At 44.0% G+C, this 19,101-nt stretch overlaps 1 protein-coding gene across 2 annotated transcripts in view; it reads left to right on the forward strand.

Annotated features, from left to right (window-relative positions):
- LOC144764009 (uncharacterized) overlaps positions 1-15,047 on the forward strand; it is a 147,359-nt gene extending 132,312 nt beyond the window's left edge. The window contains exon 11 of one of the 2 annotated variants that reach the window (XM_078650141.1): positions 14,936-15,047. In XM_078650141.1, the coding sequence (XP_078506267.1) occupies positions 14,936-14,994 (59 nt within the window). In that variant the 3' untranslated portion in view covers positions 14,995-15,047. The remainder of the gene's footprint in view (positions 1-14,935) is intronic. The other variant, XM_078650139.1, reaches the window with a different exon arrangement.
- Positions 15,048-19,101: the final 4,054 nt, after the last annotated feature.

Here is a 19,101-nt window from a genome sequence, read left to right on the forward strand (position 1 = left end):
AAATCCACAGAAGCCCACAACAACTTCAGAGCCGCCACCAACGCCCACCATCAACTCATCAGAGAAACGAGGAAAAAAGCGATTGAAGACAGAATCTCCACCCACGCACACAACAGCAAGGAACTCTTCAGCATCATCAAGGAGTTCGCCCAACCCACCAGCGAGTCTACCGACATCCCTCCCTCACAAGACCTCTGCGACAAACTCAGCATCTTTTTCCACCACAAAATCAAGAGCATCTACGACAACTTCGACGAAGACAACCAACACACTGAACCCTCACCAACCACCCCCGACACCCGGAAACCAGCGATTGATGACTGGACAGCCCTCACCACCGAAGACACACTGAAGACAATGAAGTCAATCCACTCAGGGGCCCCCACGGACCCCTGCCCCCACCACATCTTCAACAGAGCCGCCAACACCATCGCACCCATGCTCCGCCAAACCATCAACCGCTCCCTGGTGACCGCCTCATTCCCCGACGACTGGAAACACGCCGAGGTCAACCCACTCCTAAAGAAACCCTCAGCGGACCCCACCGACCTAAAAAACTACAGACCCATCTCCCTGCTCCCGTTCCCAGCGAAAGTCATCGAGAAAGCCATCAACAGCCAACTCGCCACATTCATTGAAGAACACAACATCCTCGACTCCTCCCAATCCGGCTTCAGAAAAAACCACAGTACAGAAACCGCCCTCCTCGCCGCAACAGACGACATCCGCACCTTACTGGACAAAGGAGAAACAGTAGCCCTCATCCTCCTCGACCTATCAGCGGCGTTCGACACAGTCTCCCACCGCACCCTAATACGCAGACTCTACGATGCAGGAATCCAGGACAAGGCCCTCAACTGGATCTGCTCCTTCCTCTCCAGCAGGACGCAGCGGGTCAGACTCCCCCCTTTCCTCTCGGACCCCACACCTATCACCTGCGGAGTCCCCCAGGGCTCCTCCCTCAGCCCGACGCTCTTCAACGTCTACATGGCTCCACTTGCCCCCATTGTCAGAACCTACGGACTCAACATCGTGTCATATGCAGACGACACTCAGCTCATCCTCTCCCTATCCAACGAGCCCAACACCGCCAGACGCAACTTTCGAGAAGGCATGGAAGCCGTCGCCAAATGGATGAAAAACAGCTGCCTACAACTAAACACCAACAAAACAGAAGTACTCATCATGGGCCCAAACCCCGACGCCTGGAGTGACACCTGGTGGCCCACCGCCCTCGGAAACCCGCCAACCCCCACAGACCACGCACGCAACCTGGGAATCATCCTGGACTCCGAGCTCAAAATGGACCGCCAGATCAACTCTGTCTCATCTTCCTGCTTCCACACCCTCCGCCTCCTTCGTAAGACCTTCAAATGGATCCCCCTCGAACACCGAAAGACAGTCACTCACGCCCTGGTCACCAGCAGACTCGACTACGGCAACGCACTCTACGCCGGAATAAACAAAAACCTCATCCGCAAGCTACAGAACATCCAGAAAGCCGCCGCAAGACTGGTCCTCAACCTGCCAAAACACTGCCACATCTCCCAGCACCTGTGCACACTCCACTGGCTCCCCGTCGAGGCGAGAATCACCTTTAAGATGCTCACCCACGCACACAAGGCCCTCCACGGCACCGGACCAGCATACCTGAACAGCCGACTCAAATTCCACGCACCCCAAAGGACCCTACGATCAGCCCAGCTTTCCTACGCTGTGGTCCCCCGCACCAGAAAGACCAGATCGGGAGGCCGCTCCTTCTCCTTCCTCGCGGCCAAGGAATGGAACGCCCTTCCGCTCAACCTCAGACAGACAACATCGCTCCCCATCTTCGCAAGAAACCTCAAAACCTGGCTCTTCGACAGACCCCCTCCTTGATGGAATGGAACCTGCACCCCCCAACTCCCCCCCCACCCCTAGCGCCTTGAGACCCTTACGGGTGAGTAGTCGCGCTTTAACAAACTCCTGATTGATTGATTGATCAGCGAGCTTTGTGTTTTCAGTAGGACTGAGTTGAGGGACCAGATGTCCTCAGGGGAGGCGATCTTCAGGTATAATTGGGTATCATCCACTTACAGGTGATAGTGAATGCTGGATGATTTCAGAATTACTGTCAGAGGCTCCATGAACAGGTTGAAGAGTGTGGGTGAGAGCGCTGAACCCTGTGGAGCCCCCAGCGTGACCTGAGAAGGATGAGAAAGGGACTAGTCACCTTGAAGCTTTGGGATCTGTTATGACGGAATGAAGAGAACAGGAGAACCAGTTTAGTAAAGGTCCAGACAACCCCATCCTGTGTTCCAGGGGGTCAATTAGGTTATCATGTTTGACATTATCAAATGCTGACAAAACGTCGAGTAGGATCAAAAGGCAAGGTTAATTTTGATCCAACATTCTTAGCGCATCATCTACAATGTGAGTTAGCGCAGATTCTGTACTATGGCCTGGTCAGAAACCAGATTGACATTGGTCCAAGAGTTGGAAATGATCGATATGGCCATAGAGTTGGGCGAGCACACATTTCTCCAGGAGCTTTGCCAACATGGGAATGTTAGAGATTGGGCGAAGGTTATGCAGGTTCGTGGGATCAGCAGATGCTTTCTTTAGAATCGGGGTACCTTGACCCGATTTTAGACAGTCCGGAATAGCACTTTGCCGAAGTGATGTATTGACGATTTTAGTCGAAAGTGGGAGTAAGGAGGTTCTAACTTCAGAGAAGAGGTTTGATCGCAGGGGGTCATTGTAGTGATTAGTAGGTTTCAGAGTAACCAGCGTTTTGCATATAGTGCTTTTATCCAAGGTTTGGAAAAGGCTCCAGGATGCTTAGTTATTGGGGGGGCAAGGCTGCGCAGGGATGGTGACATCCAACTAAGGAGGAAGGAGGGTGTTTGGCGGACTAATCGACAGGTGATCAATGGCAGAGCCTAGTTCAGCTTTAATGTTAGTAGTCTTATCCATGAAGAAATCAGCGAATATATATGTATATGGTATCAGTTTGGCAGATTTATCAATCCATCAATCGATCAATCATGTGTGTATAAACAGCTACATATAAGGCTGTATGCAGGTTACCTAGAAAAACCCTGTTCCCTTTGTCTGTAAAGTGAATTCCAACACCTCAATACATTCCATGCAAGTCAAAATTAATATAAGGAAAACAGAAATAGTTTTATTAACATGTTTCCTGGCTTTGTCAATCTGTGGACAGAATTGATTTGACCACTTACATTTCTGTTATGGCATATATTAAAGTACACCAAGATAGTGTCAGTTCGGCAGAAGTATCTTTCATTAATATTTCCAGCCCAACCCCAGTCAATGTGCTTAGGTCATTGCCTCCACAGTGCACAATCATGAGGTGAAGGGAGCTCAGCAATCCACAATGGTTTTAACCTCAGCCAGCAACTGATGAAACTTTAACCCTCTCTGGCCAAACCAAGTAATCTCCACATTTGGCAAACCCAAGTCCCTGTCAATACCTCTCTTTTTAGCAGCCTCTTTATCCCAATAGACATAGCTGTAGCCAACAATCCACACTAATAATTTTGGAGTGGAGGAGCAATACCAGTCAGGAGAAGGCTTGAGCTGAATGAGATAGTTTTCCACATGAAAAGCAGTTAAAATTGAGGTGTTTTCTTCTTTTAAAAAAAAGCTATGTTTCATTGGATGCTGTCAGTAAGTAAGTGAATAAAATTAGGTAGTACGCTAGATGCATTAGTAAGAAGAACTAGTATTGGCTGTTGTTTAAAAAAAGTAATGTAATACACACATGGATAGGCTTCTGGATCTGTGCAGTAAACCACACTTGCTGTAGCTCATTTGGAAGTACCTTGTTTATTTATTTATTTATTTATTTATTAGTTTATATAGCGCTAGAATCACTCCGTAAGGAGTATCTCTGCGCTTCATGCCCAATAAAATTAGTAACTACACAGTGGAATGGAATTAGATTTCGTTTTTAAACAGAATAGTTTTTAGTTGTTTTCGGAAGGTTAAATGCTCTTTGCATAGCCTTAAGGCCAGCGGAAGCTTGTTCCACATCTTAGGGCCCATAGTTGACAGGGCTCTTCCTCCATGTCTAACTTTTTTGATATGCGGCACCACAAGAAGAAAGTTGTTGCTTGATCTAAGGGACCGTAAAGGGACATATGGTCTAAATTTCCTTTCCAGGTAGGCGGGTCCTAGTCCGTTCAAGCATTTGTGGATTAGGCAGCATATCTTGAATTTAGCCCTTTGTCTAACATTAAGCCAATGTAGTTGCTCCAGGAGGGGTTTGGATGCAGTTCTTGGGGGGGCATTCAGAACCAGGCGAGCCGCCGTGTTCTGCACAACCTGCAATTTATCCAATAGCCCTTCATTGACTGAAAGTAGCAACCCATTACAGTAATCAATCCGGCTCAGGATAAGTGCCTGAACCAGGATCTTTCTTGTAGAGTTGGGTAAGAGTGGAAAAATTTTCCTGAGTAAGCCAATGGTGTGGAAGCATATCCCTGAAATGTAGGTGACATGTTGTTTTAAGGACAGGTCGTGATCAAGTCGAATTCCAAGATTCTTCACGACCTGTTTGGGTTCAGGGACTGCTCCCAGCTCTGTTGGCCACCAATCAGGAGTCCAAAGCATCTTAGCTTCCCCAAATAGCATGATCTCCGTCTTGCTGACGTTACATTGGAGGTAGTTGTTGGACATCCAATTGGCCACTTCCTCCATGCCCGACGAAAAGGAGTTCCTAACCTCAGCGGAAAGAGTTCTAAAGGGAAACAGGAGCTGTGTGTCATCTGCGTAAGACACGGGAACAAACCCGTGTCTACGCAGCACTCCTGCCAGGGGTGCCACATAGATATTGAAGAGCGTCGGGCTCAGGCATGAGCCCTGTGGCACCCCCTTAGAGATCCCGGTTTCCGCTGAGCGAAATGCCCCCATGGTGACTGTCTGGGTGCGATCTGTTAGGAAACTCCTTAGCCAATCTAGGGCTTTGTTCTTTAGGCCAGCGTTCGACAACCGTTGAGTCAGGATGGAATGTGACACGGTGTCGAACGCTGCCGATAGATCTAACAGTACAAGTATGACAGAGAAACCCTTGTCCTGGTTACTTCTAGAATGTGCTGTGAACTTGTGACCTACCGGTTCCACTGGGTTACTAGATACGCTGAGCTTTGAGTGTATTGGGTTGAAAGGTTAAAGAGAGAAATTTTTTTTAAAGGTTGAGGAGTTATGACGTAATTTAAGTAATGATAAACTTTAATTTCCAATTGGGGGCTATGTAATAAACTCGTGAAGTATCTAAATCAACAAAATCTGAAGCTAAATATAGGTTTCGACTCACGTTTTCACAGCTAAAAAATCGTGAACACGGGGAGACAGGAACATTGTTTTGAAAAAGAAGGGAAAGGGTTAACAGATGCTAACCATTCACAATTAGAGATAAAATAGTCTAAAATGAAAGACATAATTTCACTGGCTGCCTTTCTCATTATCATAGAGTGGGAACCATTTTATGGTTGATTTGCATGAGAGTGAAGTGCAATTCCTGTGCTAAGTTTTTACAAATCCTAACTGAGTCAAAAGTGTAAAAAAAAGTGCCAAAACAACAATATTCCCTGGTATGTACATAACTTTTTAGTTATGTAAAAAAAGATTACATTTGAAATGAAGATGTATATGGGAGTTTGATAATGAAAGAGTATCACAGTGATATGAAAAAAATATGTGAGATGGATTGTATCTATCAGAAGGTATGTGTTAAGGATATTAGTACAAAATGTTTTAGGAAGTATGAGAAAAATGAATTAGTGCCCCTTTATTCCATTGTGTAGTTTTTAGAAAGATAACATTATAGCATTGTTCAAAAATGTAATAATGAATACATTTAATACTGAGAATGTTTTAAGGGTCAGATGTTTTAAAAAAGCATTTCGTGATTCACAAATTGCGATTCTTACTGAATCGCCATTTGGTAATCATGAAATGCAATGTATTGAAAAATAAAAATAAAAATACTAAATCGCTATAATTCACATTTCCAAATACAGATTCAGATTTTGCGATTCTCAAATAGCGAATTCACAAATTAAAGAACCGTCAAATTGTGAATCTACTATTCCAATGCAGCATGATGACCTCACAGCTAGGAAGTTAGGTTTCCCATGCTGTTCCTGAGGGCCTGAGGCTGTGTAGGAGGCAGAGAGCAGGAACACACCACTCAGGAGAACATCCAGAGTGGCAGGCACAAATACTCAGCACAGCTTCCTAGGAGAAGGGAAATTAGGCTGTTAGTGGTAAAAGAAAAAGAAAATTAATCGAAAAAAAATTTGGAGGTCCTACTTGAGGAAATGGTCAAGACCCATGAACAATTATTCGAAAAAAAATCCCTCCATGTACCAGAGTCAGAGAAAATGAAAATGTGGCTGGACATCCAAGCAAAAATCAACTCTGTATGGGTCACACAGCACTCCATTGAAGAATTACGCAATTGCTGGTATGACTTGATGCCCCCACCACCAGCCAAGATAGGATCTATGCTAAACTACACTTGCCCCATAACACACAAAATGCACTCTTAGTAAGTCGAGAAACATTTTTGTAAAATCCCACTCCCGTCTACTTCTTGGCTACCATCCATTCTGGGAGATGTAGTCAGGCCCACAAAATTGGAAAAAAAACATTTCCGGCAGCATAGGCGCAGTTGAGAACCACATGCAAGTGGCCAATAAACACACAATATTTTGGTAGATCAAATCCGTTTTCATTGAAGTTCCAAATGTTGCAAAGCTGTACACACATCATTCTAAAGTTTTTCCTGATATATTAACAGATACCCCTGTGACACAGGGTGATAACATCTAAACAGATGACCCAGAGGAGACCCAGGAACAGGCAAGGGGAGAAGAGACGGTCACCAAAATGCCAACAACACCTGCACCAAGAACACGCAGGCCCCACTACATGAGATGGAGGTAGAAGGTAAAGACACACGGGAAGAGCTGCAGTTGAGGCCAGAGTAGCAGGCACCGACCCAAAGTGACTAGTCCCCCTCGCAGTGTCACAACACCTATCGCAAGAGATTCAGAGCAAGAACACACGGTGCTGCTAAGGAAGAAGATGGCTACTCTGTCTTTGCTGGGCAGGAAAGTACTATGGTGAAGGTGCAGCACCTTTAATTAAAACACATGCAGTCAATGCACACCCAGTTTGTGTTTCTGAAGAACTACATGATGGACATTAAGGACAGCATCATGGAGTTGACCAACACAGTGGGGGAGGGCCATAGGGCAAATGCAGAAAGCCTCAGGAACATGACAGAAGCCATTAGAGACCTCTGTAACACCATGCAGAGGGAGCATACCTCCAAACACAGACACAGTCACCACCTATTAGGCTGCTGGGATGGTTGCACCAAGACAATAAACTGTCTGACCAATGCCACAGCTTTCCTGTCCAGATGAAATGTGGCTATGCATGGGGAAATGGCCCACTGCAGTTCTAATGTAGCCAGGGGATTAGTGAAGGTCACCTCTGCTGCTGAAGAGTTGCAGCCAGCTCCTATAGCTGGAACAAGTATACTGGATGCAGGCGACAGTGAGGAGGCCTCCGGCTTCAGCAGCATCACTGCCCCAGAGACTGAGACCAGATGGTGGAGTGCGGGGAAAGGTACTGCATCGGACGCTAATCAAGAGAGACTACTGTACACACTGACCGTTCCAGTGCTGTGGATGCCCATATAAAGTAAATAGTGATGTGACGAAGGGAGACCAATGGATGACCTAACCTACTGCATGAGATGCTCAGTGCGAATGTTGAGCATGTTTATTTAAAATCCTATGTTGTCCTACAAATTGTGCATACAGTTTACCTGAGATAAAAGTGAATAAAACACATTAGCAAATAAGTCATGAAGTCCATTGTCTCATCATTACTCACTTAAAACAAAGGTTCTGTGTTATTTTGGCACACTACTGTCTGTCATCTGCTGCCCTTGCACCGTCTGCTGCTCTGAAAGTCTAACATGGTTCATCATACTCAGAATCTGGTAGATCCAATGGTTCGCCATTGGTTGTTGCAAGGTTGTGCAACATGGCACAAGTGGCCACAATTTTGCATCATATCTCCGGCCTATACTGCAGTGTACCACCACTTTTTTATAGGCAGCGGAACCTACTAATGTGCAGTATTGTATTTCCTTTCACTTTGAGTTGCATGATTCAGGTGTGGGGTGAGTGTGAAGGAGTGCACAGCACATGCGCTGTTACCAACAGGGTAAAAGGCAAACGTTTAGTCACTTTACTGTTTCACCTCATCCAGAGAGTCTACCAGACTGTGTTACATGCATTTACCTAGCAGGTATCCTTCGCCAAATTCACCCCCAAAGAGACACATGTGTATACAACTGTGTCTGAATATGAAAAAATCGTGGTTACTGCCAGGGAATATTGCCTCTATGGCAGTTATGTCTGAGGCATTACATATGACCTAGATGTTCAATGAATAAAAGGATTTCCTGTTCCTGAACTCGCACTCATTATCTGAGGGGGGACAAATAGCCCCTTGTGTACCATCAATGCACCCAATTACATGGGGGAATCTGGTAGAAATCCAATTTGGTCTGCTGCAATTCCTGTGGTGTAGTGGGGAATGTAATGTAATGGTGTATCCTCTGAACCATTGCATCCAAGAAGGCATTGAAAAAGCATGAGAGTACAATTCGGAGATCCCCTCCTGCTGCTGCTATCACCCCCGTGTAGACCCCTGAAGCTAGAGGGTGCAGTGAACATAGGACCAGCACATGTGTGGGAATGGCATTGGTACTGCAGGTATGATGCTGCAGTATTGAATGAAGTTCAGCTATCAGGTCTAGGATTGAAGCGGAGTCTAAGCTATATTTGTCATGGATGTGTTCCTCTAATGAAACAGGGTTAGGCACACTCTGAAAAATGCATTCTTGTCTCCTGCTCCTTCTCTGTGCTTCTGCAAGAATCTTCATCCTCTGGAAGGACCGCATCTCGCTTTATGCATATGATATATTACTCTATTTAACTTACCCTAAAAAATCCCTAACTGCAGTTTTAGACATATTGGCAGTATTCGGCAGATATTCTGGGTTTACGATCAACTAGACTAACTCCCACCTATATGTCCTTCAAGGAGGCCTACCTACCTTACCCCGTGACTGTCCAATCCAGATCAGTGCATGGGATCCAAATATTTGGGGATATTCCTCCCCTTAGACCCCGCTACGAAAAAAACCTGCTTCCCCCAATATTATGGTTAAAACGGGACATAGTCAGTTGGAAATCTCTCCCCCTCTCTCTCCTGGGTAAAGCTGCTCTTTTTAAAATGATGTCCCTCCCCGCTTCCTCTATGCCCTGCAAAATTCACTCAACCCTGTTCCCCCGACATATTTTAAAGAAATTGAACACCTCCAAAGAGAGTTACTGTGGAATGGAACACCACGTATAGCCCTAGGTAAACTTACATTAAAATGTTATGACGGAGGCATTAGCCTCCCCAATATAAAGAAATATTACTGGGCTACACATTTGGCAACTATTGCACCTACGGTAGCCCCGACGATCCAGGCTACTGTATGGATAGGTGGCTTCTTCCGGGAGGGAATTATAATAGATCACTCTACTCGAAGCCTGCCCGACCTCACCTGACGGGCCCCACTGGTCATTCGATAAGTGTGTGGCACGCCACAAACAAATCCCTAGCATGGGAGCATAGACTGACGTTGGCTACCCCCTTGTGGGACTCCGCACAATTGGATAATCTGTGGAATTCGAAGGGATTTGATCAGTATTTCGCAAATTAAAGATATGTGGGAGAAGGGAAGAGTGAAAACATTTGCTGCTCTCCAAAGCCAACACGAGCTGGCTGACACTGAGCTTTTTTGTTACACACAGGTTCGCCATGCACTAAACTCACTCCTTCCAAAGGGCTCCTCCCTTCCCGAGTCATCCCCGTTGGAGGATAGGATACTGGATGGCCACCTCCTGGAGAAGACCATCTCACTAATTTATAACAAACTAATATGTAATATGGAGGATCATCGTTCCGTATTACGGCATAAATGGGAGGCAGATGGCATAGAAATGGATGACGTGGAATGGCAGGAGGCTATATCCTCCCCACGGGTGGTGTCAATTCCGGCACGACTAAGGCTGGTACAGCTTAAAATCCTGCACATAATATATATGACTGGACCCCGACTGGTACAGACGGGAAGAGCAGGAACAGGGGACTGTAGCAAAAGGTGTGGGCAAATAGGCACCTTTATGCACATCATATGGGAGTGCACACACATTCAGTCAAACTGGAGGGAGATACATGGAGTAATGGGGCGGTGCTTGCAATTGCTATTCACCCAGAAGCACATAGATGTCTACTGAACATATGGGAACCGACTGACTTGAACACACATCAAACACAGTGGCTCATGCTTGCCAAAAGAAATATCGCTCCGGCCTGGGGAGCAGCACACCCCTCCCCCCCTCCCGGAGGCATGAGAGACAAGTATGGACTGGTGCATGTTCAGGGAAAAGACAGTATATATTGCCAGAAGCTGCCCCAAAAAGTGGTCCTGAATATGGATGCCGTGAAACTTGTATCGTGGAGACATTTGTGCTCCATCACATAGTATTGAATTAGATGACCTGCTCCCTCCATGATATGTCCTCCCTGTGTAAAATGTGAAGGATTATTGCCTCTATGTCATGTCTACATTGATATTGATTTGATTCTGTGATTACTTGTTAATAAAAAGATTTATAAAAAAAAAAGAATCTTCCTTCTCATCGCTATGAAGGTACAGAGCTGCCATTGTGAAACATTCTAAGGCTATCTGGGCCTATTTAAATAGTTTACACCTGGTTACCACCTGATTGGAATAGGTCGTAATTTGCACATGCAAAATTGAGATTTTTAGATAATTCGCAATTTGCAAATGGTTCATATATTGGTTTGCGATTTCCAATTTGAGATTCACAAAATTGTATTCGCAAAATAAGAATTTGCATTTTTTTAAATTACCAATTTGGCAAATGCGAACCTTTTCATACATTGGAAAAGGACATTTTGCAGTCGCAAAACAGATGGATTTTGCGAATAGTTTCATGCATCTGGCCCAAAAAGTATCATGTGCAGAATAGATATATCTATGTTATTTTTATTCTTATTAAACAGGAGTAGTGTAGTCACAAGTAAAACATAAGAAAATGTTCTGCGCCTATATATGTTTTATAAAGTAGTAATATTTGTTAGGTAAGTATTAAGAAGTGTTTGTCAATGTATACAGTGGGACTCAAGTTTATTTAAAGATGTAGAGAACTTTATATTTTTGGAAAGATGGCTTGAAGGTGTATACCTATTATGGAATCACATATATGGTTACATGGTGATCTATGTTCTTTAAGGCTAATGCAAATTTAATGTATGTGGTAAGGATAGTGTATTTCTTTAAACATGCTCTGTTCAAAATTGAGGAGCGTTTATAGTGCAGAATGTCTGTTGAGAGTTCTTGTGCTACCTTTATTTGGCGTCTAATTTTTCGTTGAGAAATTCTGTATATATGTTTTAATAATAATAATAATAATAAGGAGGTTTATAAAGCGCCTGGTCCCTTGCTCACTTTGCCACTGGATTGAAGCAAGCCGGGCTGAAGAAGGCTGTAATGCCAGAAACCGGTCCTCGGAAGCTTGTTTCCGGTCCGGGGAAGACATGGCTTGGCAGTTCGGGCTGGACTGTTCCCATGAGGCACAGGGTCAGACTGATTTGCATATAGCCATGTCTGAACTGGGGTGGCAGAGTGGGCTAAAGAACGGTGATGGATTAAACCCAGATCTTTTGACTGGGTGTGAGTGTTTGATTGGTTCAGATGCTCCGTCCATCACCACCCCCTTTTGTACTGGTTACGCCCACCGGCGTGTCCCCGCGCTGTAGCAAGTGAGAGATGCAGAGCCCCATACCCAGACAGAAGTACCTAGGTCCTTTAGTGAAGGAACAAGTATGTTTTAAGCTCTCTTCTGAACCTCAACTCAGAAGGTTCTAACCGGAGCTCAGTAGGGAGTTGATTCCAACTCCTGGCCGCCAAGAGCCGGAAAGATGTACCACCCATGCGGGCTTTCCTGAACTTAGGAATCATCACCAGGCCAGACCCGGTAGATCTACTAAGAGATCGGACAGGCCGGTAACAAGTCATGAGGTTCTGCAAGTGCCTTGGCCCAGTGCCTTGAATTATATGGTATATTCTATAAGACAGTGGTCCCTATAAATGGAAACAATAGTCTGTAAAGACAATGATCATACACTTGATAGGTAAAATGATTTTTGTCCAGCCGGACAGGAAACTTATTTGCAATGAATTTAGAAGAATACTTTGAAAAAATTGGAGAACCATTTAGTGTCAAGCGGGGCACAGCCGTGACCCTTACAATACAGGACAAGACAACAAAGAACTGGTGGCCAAAAAGGCAAAGCAAAAGTTGCATCTGTATACTTTTAGTCAGTTGTTACAGATTTTAAATTCCATTACATCACACCACTGCAATTATTAATATTTCACTCATATATTGCATTTGGGGGTTCAGAGGTCGACGAAGTTTCGATGTTATGTACCCCCTTTCACTACTATTTCATTAATTGGCCTTGCCCCGGGGAGGTGGTGGTACCTGGGCCGAAATTGGTCATAGGGAGGGGGACTGCTCGTGCCCACTCCTCGAAAGGTATATTTAAATTAGCCCCCGGGACCATGCCCATCTGGAGGCTCATCTATACACAAGCACAGGACACCGCTCTTTTTTTCTCCAGTTTTGCTGCAAATTTGCAGATCCACATGTGATTTTGCTGCAGGAATTGAGCAAAAACATTTTTGGGGGCCTTTGCGGGGACCCCACCACCAGGCCTAGTGGGTCAGGTTGTTCCTACCCTTCCCTCTTCTCTTTTTTATTACTTTGTTTCAGGACTTGAATGAGTTTGAGTCCCAAAATGACTGCCACAGTTCCTGGTTGAAGTGTTGGCAGCCAATCAGATCTCAGCATGAGTTCTCTGGGATCCGCTGTGGGTTCGCGTCCATAGATATCTATAATTTTTCCTTTTATTACTCCAAATCACAAAAAGCACTTTTCCAGACCAAGATCTAGCTTTCCGACAAATGTTCGGTAAATCTGTTAAGCAGTTTTGGCTGTAGTCATGTCTAAATTCCCTATCTGAAATTGGATGGGGTCTCCAGGGCTGAATGCACCACATGATGGGGACCGCTCTGCCCTCCTCCCTTTGAGGGCATTGAACATTTTTTAAAAAGGCCCGGCCCCTGAGGATGGGATCCCTGTGGCTGTAATTGGCCCAGGGAGGGGGCTGCTTGCACCATCCCTTTAGGTTAATAAAAAAAAGCTCAAAAATAATACCAGGCCCAGGGAAATTGGCCCTGGAGACATAATAAAGGAAATACAAATTAGAGACAGGTAAGTTGCCCTGCCTCCTTTAACCAACATTCTGCAAACGCACCTCCAGGTGCACAACTGGTTGGGGGATGAAGTCCCCTTGGATGCAGAGGGCCTTTGGGGCCAACAAGCCCTCCTGTGTCCTCAAGTAAGTCCCAAGCAGCAGGATTGCTCAGAGGTCTTTGGAGGCAATGCCCCCTTTCTTCACCACTCTGCAAACACACCTCCTGGCGCAGTGCTGTTTGAGAGATAACGTTCACTTGGATGCTGAGGGTCCTTGGGGCCAACAAACCCTTCTGTTATCTCTTGTAAGTCCCACACAGCCTGATTTCTGAGAGGAATTCCGAAGCCACGCCCCCTTTCTCCACCCCTCTGCAAACACACCTCCTGGTGCACGGCTGGTTGGGGGATGAAGTCCCCTTGGATACTGAGGGTCCTTGGGGGCCAACTAGACCTCCTGTTACCCTAATTAGTTTTTCAGAGAACGTGATTGCTGAGAAGAGTTCAGAGGCCCCTTTTCTCTACTGCTCTGCAAATGCACCTCCTGGTGCACTGCTGGGTGGGAGATGAAGTCCCCTTGTCTCTAGAGTGTCCGGTGGGGCCAACAAGCCCTCCTGTTACCTTCCGTAAGTCACACACAGCAGAATTGCTGAGAGGTCTTTGGGTACCATGCCCCCTTCCTCCTTGGATGCTGAGGGTTCTTGAAGGCCCAGAAGCCCTCCTGTCACCTACAGTAAGTCCAACACAGAAGGATTCCTGAGTGCTGCTTGGAGACACTACCCCTTTTCTCACCACTCTGCACACACTACTACTAGTTAAAAAAACATAGAAATTCACTTAAAAAAACAGAATTGGTCATACATCTTCAGGGAGACTAGAGGTAGTCCTGTACATGTTTTTTATCTTATCTCTGCTGATTCTCATCACATCCCTGCTGTTGCTGTTTTTACTTCTTTCTCCTTTTTGTTTTACCTCCTGTTCTTCTTCCCTTTTTCCGGTCCTAGGCAATGTCAATAAAGCAAACAATATACACAGTATCTATAACATTAAGAAAACCAAGGAAGACAGAAAAAATATATTCAAAGTTGTTACCATTTTAATAATTTCTTCTCATATTATCTAAACAAATTATATTTATACAAAACTAGGAACTAATTTGAAACAGGATATGTGAGTAATTGGCTACTTATTTTCTATCTTATTGTTTCTTGACCATATAATGTTACATGCATTTACTATCTGATAGGCCTCTTTCATTAAGGTTCAGTTTTGAGGACTCAGATATAGCACCATAGGTAAACATAAAATTGTAATGTGTGATACATAGGAAGACCGTCAGATTATGTACATAGATTGTTGCTACTGATACACATTGTGTTTTTAAGATATATGTAAAAAGAGATACAAATTGTTTAAATAGATGTTTTTCTTGAGAAAACATGTCAAGATACGGTTGACCATTTGTGAAATCTGAGTATGTTCTCTTTTTTCTTTTTTCTTTTTAGATAATTGTGTCTCTTTCCTGAAGAAGGCATTGTATACGCCGAAACACGCTTCGAGTTAATAAGGATATTGCCACTTTTTAACCCTTTATTTATACATATTGATTAAATGTGTTGTGTTTCATATTGTGTTTCATTTTTTAAATGTTTTGTATAAATATCATTTGTTTAGATAATATGAGAAAAAATTATTAAATGGTAACAACTTTGAATATATTTTTTCTGTCTTCCTTGGTTTTCTTAATGTTATAGAAGTTGTGTATTTTGTTTGCTTTATTGACATTGCCTAGGAGTTTTTTCACTACCTTTTAAGTCCCTGTCCTAGGAATTAAACTATCCATTGTTCACGGGGTCCTTGTTTTTTCTCTTTTTTTTCTTCTTCCCTTTTCCTTCACTTCCGTTGAGAAGTGTATCTATGATAGCTCGCCCGATTTTGTCTTATGCTGTAGATATTTGTTTGTGTTACAGTAAGAAAGGAAGGTGTCTATCCGAACTAGTTAATGACTACCACACGAGTACCCTACCCTTTTGTTCATGAAATAGTCACCTGGTGTTTCAAGTGCACGAGATAAGGAGTTTTGTTTCATGTTTATTTTAATATTATTGTACCAATACCTTCTTCTCACTGTCTCTTTTTGTCTTTAGCGCCACTGTCCCTGTACAATGTATGTTTGAACAGCGCATACTCAACCCTTGCAGTCATGTCAATAATCCACTTGGTTCCTGAACACTTGCCAACAAGAGTTATGCATTTGGCAATCACCTTTCATTTTCCCTGGTTGGCTCCCATATTTTAATCATCTCTCTACAGCTGCAGTGGTGCCAGGGGTTCCACTCCATGCCTTACGGTATACAATCAAGCTGGAATTTCCAAATTCAGCTTACCCATGCCTACGCACCGATTATACTGGAATGTTTACATTCACTCCTCCAGGGAATCACAGCCCATTTCCAATTTACCTCGCTTGAAGCCATCGGCTTAGGATATGCGGCATACTCTGCCCCCATTGTACTACCACTAACCTAGTGCACACACACATGCACAATACCGATTGATGGCAGATTTTCATGTGAGTTATTTATTGCATGGTAAACGGCTGACAATTGTCTATTAAACACATCTGATTCCTTTTCTGCATATACTTCAATATGCAATAGCTACATTCCATTCATTCCATTTGTTCGAGATGTCATAAGTGATGTCATCAGTGATGTCATGGACAATGCCATGAGTAATGTAATGTGTGAATTCATCAACAGTGCATTGAAGGGTGCCAGTTATTGTTAGCTCAGCTACCTATAACAGCTGAATTTCACAGGTTTTGTATGAGTGAAATGTCAGCCTAACTATAACATTCCTGTAACCTGTGTTTTTTTCTGTGATTTTCTAAGGTTTTTTAAATGCTAATTCCTAACTATAACATCCCTGAATTAGTGGCAAAGAAATCGAATTTTAGTATCCAGGAAGTAATGGCGTACAGCTAGTTCACGTGAGGGTATGGAAACAAAGTATAGTGTGGTGCATCCTGGGAAGGGGAAACCCTAGTAACCCCTTAATTTGGACTGGGAGACCCTGTCACATGCACTATGAAGACTATCCCGAGCACACACACAGATTGAGATTAGACAATGCAATTAGTGAAAGAACAACAAAATGGTTTCAATCCAACTATGGTGTCTTGTATTTTATTTTAATTGGTAGTTCTACACAATGCAGCCAGCCGACACGTGTTTCATCAGAGATAAAGTTATCACTGAATCTTCAGGGCTGTGTGGCGCGTTCAAGCTCTGTGTAATCCCACAGCCGGTGATACTTCCAACCCGGTGGGGTCTAAGTACATCAGAGGAGTAGCTCATAAAATGAGTACCGTATGCTGGATCAGGCCGATGATGGCAGGGAACATGAGAGCAGAGAAGGAGCACATCCAAGTCGAGGATGCTCACTTTTCTAGTGAGGTAGAAGCTACGGTAAGCTAACTAGTACTTAAATGGTCCATAACGCCAGCACTATCAAACCAAAGAGCCAATATAAATGAAAAGCGTGGGTCCTAATAATGGTAATTGGGTCCAAATAGTGCAGCACAGTAGCAAGGCGGAACACAGGTATTGTGTCCGTAAATTGATCAAAAGTGCAGCGATCTTGTCCTGGCGGCTCCTCCTCAATCAATGGAGTTAAACCATTTTGTTGTTCTTTCACTAATTGCATTGACTAATCTCAATCTGTGTGTGTGCTCCGGATAGTCTTCATATAACATCCCTGAAACCTGTGTTTTTTGCAGCGAATTACTAAGGTTTTTTAAATGCTAATTCCTAACTATAACGTCCCTCAAACGTGTTTTTTGCAGTGAATTTCTAAGGTTTTCAAATACTAATTCCCAACTGTAATGTCCCTGTAACTTTTGTTTTTTTCTGTAAATTTCTGAGTTTTTTTAAGTAGTAGTCGCATTTGCACCCAAATTAGGGCCTCAGGAATAAAGTAGACTTCATCCCCCAAGCAGCAGTGCGCCAGGAGGCATGTTTGCAGAGTGGAGGAGAAAGGGGGCGTGGCCCCTTACCACCTCTGAGCAATCCAGCTGTGTGGGGCTAACTAGAGGAAACAATAGGGCCAGTTGGCCCCCAAGGACCCTCAAGAGGCAAGGGACTTCACCACCCAACAACATAGCATGATTGCTGAGTTCTGATAGCAGGCCATGCCCCCTTTCTCTATCAGTCTGCAAACATGCCACCTGACATGCTCTTAGTTGGGGGATGAAGTCCCCTTCACTGCTCGGGGTTCTTAGGGGCCAACTAGCCTACCTGTTACCACCAATAAGCCTGAAATAGTGGGATTGCTGTGAGGTGGTCCAAGGCCCCATTGCTCAGAGGTGGTCAGAGGATACACTCCCTTTCTCCACCACTCTGCAAACATGCCTCCTGGCGCATTGCTGATTGGGGGATGAAGTCCACTTTATTCCTGAGGCCCTCAAGACACAAGGGGACCTCATCGCCCGACCACCATTTACAGAGGTGTGGAAAAAGGGGCATGATTGATTGATTGATTGATGGCAAGCCATGCTGCACAAAAATAAAACTTAATGGTGTTTTCCTCTTTCTATGTGTGCAACACATGTGGAGGAGAAATTAAGATATTTCTCTATGTTACCACTCACTTGGGAAGGCTCAGTATTTTTACAATTTTCCGGGTTGACAGCCTTTTTTAATGTAGGATGGTCCCACATTCCATAGAATGTTTTCCCAGCAAAAAGTAATTCAAGGCAGCGCTATGCACTGTCTTGCATTACTTTGCATTTACTAAACCACACAAGTCCATGCAAAGGGGCTTTGTTTTGGCTTAGTAAATACCATATAAGGACTTGATTTGCCTTGCGACGACTTGTGGCACGCAAGGACAAAGCAACTCCTTAGTAAATCAGGTGCTGAATGCCCTGAGATGATTAAAAACGAATGTGTTCTTCCTTCACAAGGCAACGTTACAGAAATATTCAATATCTCATTTCCTTGATTTACTGCTTAATATGTGGTTAGTTGTAACTTTTTATTGTCCCTTGTAGTAGATTGATGACTCCATTGTACTTGCATCGGGTGTCTCTTGATAGAAGTAGTTTCGGTCATAGACAGAGTCCCCTTTTGACCTTATCTTCTGCATTATTTCATCCTTTTCTTCCCAATAATGCAATCTGGCAGCAACATCTAGGGAAATGAGTGCTGTCAGTGCATCATCGGTGCCACTGTATGATTTATGTCCAACCTAACAAGGTTCAATTTGTTTGGGCCAAAGATATTGGCAAAAATGCTGGCAAAGGTTCATTAGGCATAGATGTTCACTGTTATATTCTCTGTAGATCATGGAGCCCCCAAAATGCTGCTATTATTTCTCTGTAATCTGTTCTAACATTGCTCCAGTTTCTAAAAAAACAACTTCAGCATCACTTCCTTGAAAAATTAGCTTTCCAGCACAGAGCACAGAGAAAAAGAGGCAATCAGAGAGAGTAAGAGATATAGAAAGAAGGACAGCACAAGAGAGAGAATTGCACTTTCAGATTGCAATTTATCATTGTGCTACTCAGGAAAGCACTGCTCTTTTTAAAACAACAAAAAGTAACATGCTGTAGTAGTTTCTTTTTGTTGAAGGAGGTAGCTGTCCATTCTATAACAAAAATACTACAACA

Source organism: Lissotriton helveticus, chromosome 6 (assembly GCF_964261635.1).
Source record: "Lissotriton helveticus chromosome 6, aLisHel1.1, whole genome shotgun sequence".
NCBI classification, from domain to species: Eukaryota; Metazoa; Chordata; class Amphibia; order Caudata; family Salamandridae; genus Lissotriton; species Lissotriton helveticus.